This window comes from Piliocolobus tephrosceles, chromosome 19 (assembly GCF_002776525.5).
Source record: "Piliocolobus tephrosceles isolate RC106 chromosome 19, ASM277652v3, whole genome shotgun sequence".
In the NCBI taxonomy this organism is placed as follows: domain Eukaryota; kingdom Metazoa; phylum Chordata; class Mammalia; order Primates; family Cercopithecidae; genus Piliocolobus; species Piliocolobus tephrosceles.
The window spans coordinates 20,543,964-20,554,007 of NC_045452.1; the positions used below are offsets into that span (position 1 = coordinate 20,543,964).

Genomic DNA, 10,044 nt, shown 5'->3' on the forward strand with positions numbered 1-10,044 from the left:
TAAGCTGGATGTATATGGGGAAGTTAAGCTGGATGTATATGGGGAAGTTAAGCTGGATGTATGTGGGGAAGTTGGGACAGAGGGTCTGATGACCTTTTACCACCAAAGCTTTGACACAGGGTTGCAGGACTAGGCCTTCGTGCCTTTCTCCCTCACTGCTAAAGATTGTAGAAAAGTATCCCTTTGGGAGGCCTCATAATAAGGTCTCTGTAGACTTCTAAATATCTAAGAGATCCTTTTTGTTGGATGAGATTTTTTTTCCAGGAAATAGTGCATTCTGAGAACTGAAGTGTGAACTGAATTGTTTTTCTTGGGGACCCTCAAGTCACATGCTTACAGGAGGCAGGTCGTCCAGACACAAGAGAAATCTGCCAGGTTTCAGACGCAGAACCCTAGAAAAGAGGCCCATCTATGCTTTTCTTACTCTAGCAGCACCCAAAGTTTTGACCCTCGTTTTTGCTTCTCCAGGCATTGTGGCATTTAATACTGGTCCATCTATCTGGGTCTGTCTCCTGCTTGCATCAGTAATGAGTGGACCCATCTTGCTCTGGAAGCCTGGCCAAAGAGAAGATTGTGTCCCCCTAATTCTGTTCCATTTCACCCTTTTTAAGAAACCCTGAAGCTGTTACAGCGCCTGCTGAAGTCACCAGGCTGCCGGAAGATCCCTGTGCTGGTGCAGAGCAAGGATGATGTGATTGTCACAGCCTCCAACTTCAGCTCCGAAAGGTAACGGGTAGGGAGCGCACACTTGAGACAGGCACCCTTGCAGGCAGGACCACAGTGAGTGATGGGCCTGGAGTGGGTGTCAGCTTGGGCATGAGGTCTCATGAAAACACCACATCAACACCTCTTCCTATTCAGAGATCGGAAGAAATAGAAGCTTCCGATCTTAGCCCAGGGTCTCCCAAGCCAGCATTGTTGCCCAGGGGCAATATCATGTAACCCAGATTGTGAGGTGCTGGCATTCCTGAGGTTGGCATCCCGGCTGAGACTTCAGTGTCCTTATCTGTGAAATGGGAATAACATTCCCTTCCCTGTAAGGCTCCTGTGAATGTTGGAAATGAATTATGTAGAGCACTTAATGCCCTGCCTGGCTGATGGATGGTAAATATGCAGCCATTTCTGTAACTCAGTTTTTTATATTATTGTTCCTCAAAAGCTCACTAATCATAGATAAGTTTTGGCATTTACTCATTAGGGTATTCTTTCATTCCATAAATGTTTACTGGTTGTTTGTTCTGCCAGACTCTTCATCTAGACGTTGAGGATTCAGAGTTGAATTGAACACAATCCTTGTCCTCAAGGGGTTCAGCTCCTTGGTTAGAGATGCTGTCTCGATAATGTTGAACTCTACCAATTTTGCCTCTTTGCCCAGAGCTTGGTCTATAGTGCCAGGCCCAGAGCAGCCTGGCTTTTTGCCTATGCCTCTACCCTGATGTGATCCTCAGTACCATCAGTTGGCCAGCAGAGGGGGCACGTTTCAGACAGCCCCATTTGAGCTTGAGGAGCTGTGGGGAATGTTTAATTCCTGATCTCAAGGATTTTAATTCATTCACCCTGAGTAGGAGCGATAGAGACCATTTACAGGACTCCGATGAAAAATCAGATGCAGTCATGTGTAACAGAGAAAAAGCTCTCCAGGAACTCAGAGGAGTCAAGAGTGTCTACCCAGGAAGGGTTTCACGGAAGAAGTGGTATTTGAGATGAGCTCTGAAGGGTGAGAAGGCCTGGTAGTTGCATAAAAGGGAAAGAATTCAGGAAGGAAGGTCAGAGTGAGCAAATCCACAAGGGCAGAAAAGTGCCAAGGTTTTAGGAGAAGGGAAAGTTCTCTGGTGTGGCTGGAATATAGGAATTTGTGAGAAGTGAATCTGCAGAGATGCCTACAAACCCAAGCAAAGGGCTGTGAGTGTTGGGAGAGGGATTTGGAGTGTCTTCTCTGCAGCGGAAAGGTGGTTAAGGATTTTAAGCAAGCATGCGTGTGCTTGAGGAAGAAGCAGTCATGAGGTTCCAAACTAGGGCAGTGGTGGAGGACAGAGAGGAGAGGACAGGTGTCAGAGACAGAACTGAGTGAGAGAAGGCCTCAGAGCAGGGCTAGCCAGGAACTTGCTAGGTCAGGGCAGAGAGGTCAAGCCCTTGGAAGAGGGAGACGTGGGGTCATGAATAGCAGCATCTGCTCCTCGAGCCCTGTTGCTGCCCCTACCCTGTGTCAGAGCAGGAGCTAGCCTCCTAAGCGCCTCTCTCCTTTCTTCCTTCCTCTCCTCCCTCTGCTTAGGATGTGCCCGATATTCCAGATCTCCAATGTTACAGGCGAGAACCTAGATCTGCTGAAGATGTTCCTCAACCTCCTCTCCCCCCGCACCAGCTACAGGGAGGAGGAGCCTGCTGAGTTTCAGATTGATGACACCTACTCCGTCCCGGTCAGTGGCTCTGGGCGGGTGGCTGGGTAGGCATTTCCTACAGTGGCATCAGGGGGTGGGTCTGTGCTGGGGATGCACTTATGAGGCCAGGGTCTTCTCCTTGGCAGGGTGTGGGAACAGTGGTGTCGGGGACAACACTGAGAGGCCTGATCAAGCTGAATGACACGCTGCTGCTGGGCCCAGACCCCCTGGGTAACTTCCTGTCCATTGCTGTCAAATCCATCCATCGCAAGCGCATGCCTGTCAAGGAGGTGCGGGGTGGCCAGACAGCATCCTTTGCGCTGAAGAAGGTGAGTAGCGATGATACTGAACACTCCCCTCAGACTCCATCATGCTAGGCTCTGGGCCAGATGCCTTACCCACTCCAGTCCTCATGGCTGCTCTGCAAGATCGGGATTACTGGCCTCATTTTTACAGATGATGAAACTGAGGCTCATAGCCCAGGGACTTGCTCAAGACCCACAGCTTGTAAGTGCTAGAGTGAGGAACGCCTGTCTTCTCTGCTCTGTTCCTCCCTCTGGTGCCTGAGCAGGGTGGCCTGAGCTCAGTGGTGAGGTCAGATAGGAGTATCCTTGCTGTGCAAGGATCCTTCTACATAGGGCAATTGGGATCTGTGCCAAATCCTCTTCCCATTCAGCCTTCTATCTCCTGGGGTTTGGGGTGGGTTCTAGTTCTGGGGTCACCTACCTTTACCCACCAACTAAATTAACCAGGAAAAGTAGGACTTTCTTCCCCACAGTGGTCAGGTCATGCTCACCGGTTCCTTCCCCGTGAATGCTTGCCTGCCTTTGCTTCCTCATTCGTCCTTCCTGGCCCAGCAGCTGAAGTGCTGATTCCCACATGAAGCCTTCCTGAACCCCAGTAGTAGTGTTGAGTCTTCCCTTGGAGCACTGAGGCTGCTCGTGCTGTCCGCCCTAGAAGACCTGTGGTCCAGGTGGTGAGGAAACCAGGCAGAGTTGGGGTGGTCCCTATCCCTAGGAAGACTCTTGGTCCCTGGGACCAGGGGTGAAATCAGAAGGCATCATTGTCCCTGAGGGCTGGGGCTCCCTCTTTCTTTCAGATCAAGCGCTCGTCCATCCGGAAGGGCATGGTGATGGTTTCCCCACGTTTGAATCCCCAAGCCTCCTGGGAGTTTGAGGCCGAGATTCTCGTCCTCCACCACCCCACCACAATTAGCCCGCGCTACCAGGCCATGGGTAGGTGTCTAAGGCCCTGCCAGCCCAGGAGGCCCTCGTGCTAGCTCCCCTCAGAAGGTGCTCCAGCAACCCAGGCCCCCTAGTTCCAGCTGCAGCTGGGCAGTGGGTCTCCTTCCTGTTTAGTGATGCCGTTCCTTCTGTTCCACCCATGGGCGGCAGTGTTGATTCCTTCCCACAAACACTGAGGGCTGGGCTCTGAGGCCCAGACCTGACATCAGGGACCTCACATGCATTCCTTCAGCAAGGTCTGCTGAACGCTGCTGGATGCCCAGCGGTGTTGCTAAGGTGCTGGGAACAAAGATGAGGTAGATGGGCAAGGATCCTTCCCTGCAGAAACCCACAGTCCACCGAGGAGGCGCATGTGCAGAGTGTGCTGTAATCCCAGGAACTAGGACCCTTGTCTGCACAGGGCCTGGGGTTGGGGGATGATGGGTGGGCATTAGCTGGAGGAAAATGCGGGAGATGGTAAGGCAGGATCAGAGCGAAGAGCAGGCTTCACAGGGGTCTGTAGCCCCAGAGATAAGCCCCCACCCTTCCACAGCTTAAGCGTATTTCATGCTTTCACTCACTGCCTCCCTTGTCCTGAAGCCACCAGGTGGCTCCAGCCTATCCTGACCTCTGGCTCCCTTGACAGTGCACTGTGGGAGCATCAGGCAGACAGCCACCATTCTGAGCATGGACAAGGACTGTCTGCGCACTGGGGACAAGGCCACTGTACATTTCCGCTTCATCAAGACCCCTGAGTACCTGCACATAGACCAGCGGCTGGTGTTCCGGGAAGGCCGCACCAAGGCTGTCGGCACCATCACCAAGGTATGGCCAGGGCAGACCTTGCCTGCCTCCAGGAAGCACTCAGGGACCACCCTGAGCACAGGGCAGAGGTTTAGTCATTGCCATGGGAGAGCTGGACCCACTGAGGTGTAGCCTTGGTGCCATCTCTCTACTCCCTTAGAGGTATCCCATGGCCTCCTGTCCTGGGCAGTGGTGGTGACCATGGAGAGGAGAAGGTAGGGTTAGGGTATGGTTCGGAAAGTCTGGGCCCAGCCAGGCTCAGCCTCCAAGGTGCTATCACAGGTTCCTGTGGCCTCGCTGGGGCCATGTCTAAGGTCTCCTCTCAGAGCAGAGGTCTGGTGGGAGTGAGTGCAGGGAGTTACGGGCCTGAGTTCTCTTGGGGCTTAAGCTGTTTGTGTGTCCTGGACACTTGCCCACTGCAGACCTTGCCCTTGGTCTTGGAGGGGCATTTGATAGAGGGGTTTGACCCCTGCCCTGTACAAAGTAAGTACTGGCCCCAGCCTATCTGAGATCTTGGGATCAGTCTTTGGCTGACCTTGCCTCTAGAAAAGGCAAGGCATGGTCACCCTGGGGCTACAGATGTCCTCGAAGGCCTGCATGCTCCTGGGACTGCTGAGTTTGGCCAAGCCTGCAGCAAACATTGTAATGTCCTCTGGGACTCACTGGGCTTCTTTTGTGCTTTGCATGAGAGAGAACTTGGGCCACAAGGGAAGATTGCAAGTCAGTTACTTCTGGCTGACAGCTTTCAAGATTTCTGATAGCCAAACTTCAAATGTTTCCAGCTGATGAGACATTGACTTGGTCTCTTTGGGAGGCCTGGAGTTAACACTTGCCCTAGACTTTTGTTATGGGAGCAGCAGCAGCAGGGTCCTGGGGCTGGAGCTACAGCTCATGCTCTGAGAAGTCTCCACCAGCTTAGCAATGAGAGCCCGGAGCTCCACTCGCCAGGTTCTGTGCAGGCTCTGGGCTCTGGGGGCTGGACTGAGCGGGAGGTGGGAGCAAGGTTCACCGATTTCCCTGTAGGAACAACAGCTGTAGCAGAGAAGAGGATAGAGCCTTTCTGGGCTGGGCAGGGGCAGGAAGTGAGGCATGAGCCCAGGGCCATAGCAGTCCTGGGCTACTGAGCGGGGATAAGAATGCCTCTTCATCCCCACTGCCTCCTGTCACGTCCTTCCTGCCACCCGTCTTGCTCTGAACTGGCAAGATCAAGGAATGAAGAGTCCCTGGGAGAAGGGGGCTGGGGGTGGGGGGGTAGCCAAGCCAGTGCCACTGCCCTGCAGCTCTAGCCTCAGCCTCTCTCTATGGCCCCCACAGCTCCTCCAGACCACCAACAACTCCCCGATGAACTCCAAGCCCCAGCAGATTAAAATGCAGTCGACGAAAAAGGGCCCCCTGACGAAACGAGACGAGGGGGGCCCGTCTGGCGGGCCAGCAGTAGGAGCACCCCCACCTGGAGATGAAGCTTCCTGTCCAGGGGCTGGGCAGCCAGCTGCGTCCAGCAGTCTCCAGCTTCAGGTGAGCGCGGGCCCCTCGTGGCTTTGGCACGGTGGTGGGGGCTGTGGCTTCTACCCTGATTTGGTGAGGGTGACATGTAGGCAAGCCTCAAGCCTGGCTAGAAGGTCTCCTCAACAACTCTGGCACTGAAGTGCTCCTAAGTGTGAGGCATTTGTCTCTAGAAGCTATAAGGCAGTGCTTTCCAAAGCAGGGAATACAGCCCACCTGAAACCAGTTTAATTGGCCCTAACTAGCATTTGGTTTTAATGAAAAAAAAAAAGTAGGAAAGTGTCGAAGCTTCCCTTTCATAGTAAGACTTGCAAGTATTGCTGGTGTGAGTGTCCAGGTGATATATGTGTGCACTGCAGTCCAGCAGGTTTGAGAGACACTGCCTTAGAGGGTCCTCCTCTGTCCCGTCCCTGACGTGCACACATCCTGAAGGGCAGGTGGCCTTGGGATGTGCCAGTGAGCCTCTTACCCGGCCTCTCCTGCCAGCTATCTCCTGCAGGCACTCTCTCCTGGCGTGAAGAAGGCCTGGTGCCCCTTGTACCCCTCTCCGCAGCATCTTTCTCCGTTGTCCCCTCATTGGCAAGGAGGCTATGCCTGGATCTGTCTGTCCATTCTGTTATCTGTCTCCCATTGGGTCTTTCCTCTGGTTCGTTCGCTTCCTGTCTGTCTCTCCTGCTCTGCTTTGTGCTTCTCTGAACATCCGCGTCTCACACCCTCATCGCATGTGTCCTATCCACCCTGTTAGGAAGGCAGGGCAGGCACTGGCTCCATTTTAGAGCAGAGGGGAGGTGTTGCATACAGAGTGGCCCAGGAAATTCCTGGGCAGGCTGGGGTGAAGACAGACCACGCTGCCTGCTCATGCATCTTCCGTCCCCCTCTCCCCACTGCTCAGCCCCTCTGCTCTCTGGCCCTGCTCCCGATGGGCCAGTGCTTCTCAAGCTCCTTCTCTCTCTTTCAGCCCAAGCCCAGCAGTGGAGGCCGGCGACGAGGGGGCCAGCGCCACAAGGTGAAGTCCCAGGGGGCCTGTGTGACTCCTGCCAGCGGCTGCTGAACCTTCTCCTGGCCCACCCCCACCACCCAAGGGGTCATCATACTCTGGCCACCGTTCCACCAGATGGGCAGAGCAGCTATGACCGCCACCCAGCCCTTCTGCTCAGGCCACAGCCGGAGCCTCCGCATTGCCCCCACCCCCATTTTCCAGGGGGGTTGTAATTTATAAGCTGAGGAAGGCAGCCAGACCTGGGGGACTAACCATCTCCCACTGTCCTCCCCACCTTCTTCCTCACTCTCACATTTTTTGTACATCTGGGCCCTTAGTTTTTATTCTGTTTATTACACGTCTCTGTCTCTCTCTATTGTGTGTGTGTGTGTGGTGCAGGAGTGCCACCCCCAGGGCCATGTCAGCCTCTCTTTTCTCCTCCATGGCTGCCTGCCTGCATGTCTGTCTCTTTGAGAATCCTCGGGGCCGTCAGGGGATGTCAGGAGCGGAAGGAGCCGCTCCCCTATCTTGCTGCTCCTCTTGGCACTCAGGGGCCCCTTCCATGGAGACAGACTGGGTGGAGGGGCTTCTGGGATTTGGTGTCTGCTGCTGCCAGAGCAGGAACCCCCAGTCTAGGACTTGGGCATTTTAACAGAGAGAAAGTAGTGGCTTCTTTTCTCTCTCCTCCTTTTTCCCTTTAAACCCCCAAACAGGTCATGCCAAAAGCTCTCTGGTTATAACCTGGAGATGTGGAGGGGAGTAGTGATGAGATTGTAGGACACTCCCCATCCCGGCCCGGGCTCTGGCCCTGGCCCTGGCCACCGACCCAAAGACAGCTGGTGGGTTTCCCCTTGGAGACAATCCTGCGTTTGCCTGGGCCGGCCCTGGCTGCCCTCAGCTTTTGCTGATCTGCCCGGCCTGGAGCCTCCCCTCACCCCGCTTCTTGTTGGGCCTCAGGCACTGGTTACCAAAAGGGTGTCTGGGTCTGCTCAGGATCATGTTTTCTAGCACCTCCTGTTGGAGGGGTGGAGGGATGTTCCCCTGAGCTAGGCTGAGACTAAAACCCCATCTTCCCCATCACGTCACCCCTGTGGCTGCTACAGGAGCACAGTAGTGAAGGCCTGAGCTCCAGGTTTAAGAGACAACTGGAGCGTGGCGGGGGCAGGTAGGGGTTAGTGAAAAGACACTGCCAGGGTTAGCACAGAGCATTTAGCCCTCTGGAAGAACCCCTGCCTGGGGTGGGACTGTGCAGGCCAGAGAAGGGGGCATGGGCCTGAACCCACCTGGACTGACTGGTGCACTGAAGCCACAGATGTAGGGTAGGCTGGTGGGCAGGGGTGGTTCCTTCTCTAGCCGGGGCAGACACCCAGCTGGCTGGGTCCTTCCTCAGCCTTGCCTCCTCCTGTCCCCAACCCTTTCCTTTCCTCCTGCTTGCGGACTGCTGGTCCCCTCTCCTCCCCTCCTTCCAGCTGTTTCTAGTTACCACCTACCCCTGGCCATGGACTGATCAGACCAGCATTCAAAATAAAAGTTTGTTCCAAGTTGACAGTGTGGTGCTCCCTGCCCAGCCCCTCCAGGTGGAGGTGCTGCCACGGGAACGCAGTTGCTCTGCCTGCCCTGGCAACAGCTGGGAGCAGGGCAGCGCTGTGAGGAGCCCAGCTTCCCCGGTCAGGCAGGCGTGGCTTCCATGTTCAGGCTCCCTCACCAGCTGGTGACACGGGACAAGCTTACCAACCTTCTCTGAACCTCAGTTTTCTCATCTACAAGAGGCAAAGCCATACATCAAGGTTGTGTGGATTCAGAGAACGTGAGGCCCTGGGGTGTCCTGCACACGGGAAGGGGTTGCTCAGTGAGTGGTCTGCACGCCGTTAGCCACCCTGCCACCTCTGTGCCCCGGGCAGGCTCGAAAGGAGAGCTGTGGCTGAGACTGCCAGGGGTCTAGACGCACGCTCCTGTTGACATTCCCAGCAACCGCCCCTGAGGTCGATGTTGTGTTTTTCTTTTTCTTTTGTTTGAGACTTGAGTCTCGCTCTGTTGCCAGGCTGGAGTGCAGTGGCGTGATCTCTGCTCACTGCAGCCTCCACCTCCCAGGTTCAAGCGATTCTCCTGCCTCAGCCTCCTGAGTAGCTGGGACTACAGGCGCCCGCCACCACACCCAGCTAACTTTTTGTATTTTAGTAGAGACAGGGTTTCACCATGTCAGCCAGGATGGTCTCGATCTCCTGACCTCGTGATCCACCCGCCTCAGCCTCCCAGAGTTTTGGGATTACAGGTGTGAGCCACCGCGCCGGGCCTGTTCTGTTTTTCTAGTTAAGGGAACTGAAGCTCAGAAGTGTCACCAGCAGGTGTACATTCCCGTGCCAGCCTTGCCCCCCGGCTTTTCCCAGGCAGGCTCCTGCGTGTCCGCTGGCCCCAGCCCAGTCCTCTGTCTCTAGGCTGCTTCCCTCCTGCTCTCTGTCCTGACTCTGGCCCTGCTTACAGGGGCCACTACTTGCTGGTGCCTCCATAGCAAGCCTCTGGCATTGAGCCCCCTGGCATGGGAGGGGCTGTGGGGTCTGGGTTCCCACAAGGCTTAGCCATGGCAGAATCTCATTTTAACTCTTTGCCCCTACAAGCAGCAGTACTTGCCAGAACCATTCTTGGGATTCAGGAGCTCTGGCGACCACCTTGGCCTCTGGCCGCACTCAGGAGGGTGGGGTTGGATTTGTGTAGCTGCCAGGCCCACACCTGCCAGCAGGGGGCTGACTGGATCCATGCTTTACTGTGTTTAACGGGGGTAGCGGGGTCCCTACAGCCCTCCCAGCTAAACATTTGGAACAAAACACCAGCCCTTTTGTAGTGGATGCAGAATAAAATTGTTAATCCAATCACCTCGAATGGCAAGGCCTGACCCTTCTGTGTGTGCAGCAGGTGTTTGTGGCGTCCTTCCCAGGAGTAGGGCCTGTGATTGATGGTGGGATGGGGATGGCCAGACCCCTGACGCCACAGTCAGGACTGTTCTGGCTTATCGGCCACCCTGGCACAGACAAGGTCACAGGAATGAATATGCCACGCACAGGGGCAGCATAAATTTAGTTGGGTTGGGGGAAGTGGGGAAGTACTGTGGAGCCAGCAGTGTGAGGGCTGTGCTGTGAGGACCCCGTAGGATTTGTTTTTT

General features: G+C 55.1%; 1 protein-coding gene across 2 annotated transcripts in view; it reads left to right on the forward strand.

Annotated features, from left to right (window-relative positions):
• The window catches only part of GTPBP1 (GTP binding protein 1), a 28,851-nt gene extending 19,090 nt beyond the window's left edge, over nt 1–9,761 (forward strand). The window contains exons 5-11 of one of the 2 annotated variants that reach the window (XM_023221993.1): nt 612–726; nt 2,273–2,417; nt 2,525–2,707; nt 3,478–3,613; nt 4,248–4,426; nt 5,720–5,920; nt 6,867–7,216. In XM_023221993.1, the coding sequence (XP_023077761.1) occupies nt 612–726; nt 2,273–2,417; nt 2,525–2,707; nt 3,478–3,613; nt 4,248–4,426; nt 5,720–5,920; nt 6,867–6,959 (1,052 nt within the window). In that variant the 3' untranslated portion in view covers nt 6,960–7,216. Of the gene's footprint in view, nt 1–611; nt 727–2,272; nt 2,418–2,524; nt 2,708–3,477; nt 3,614–4,247; nt 4,427–5,719; nt 5,921–6,866 lie in introns of both variants that reach the window. The other variant, XM_023221992.1, reaches the window with a different exon arrangement.
• The last annotated feature ends 283 nt before the right edge of the window (nt 9,762–10,044 follow it).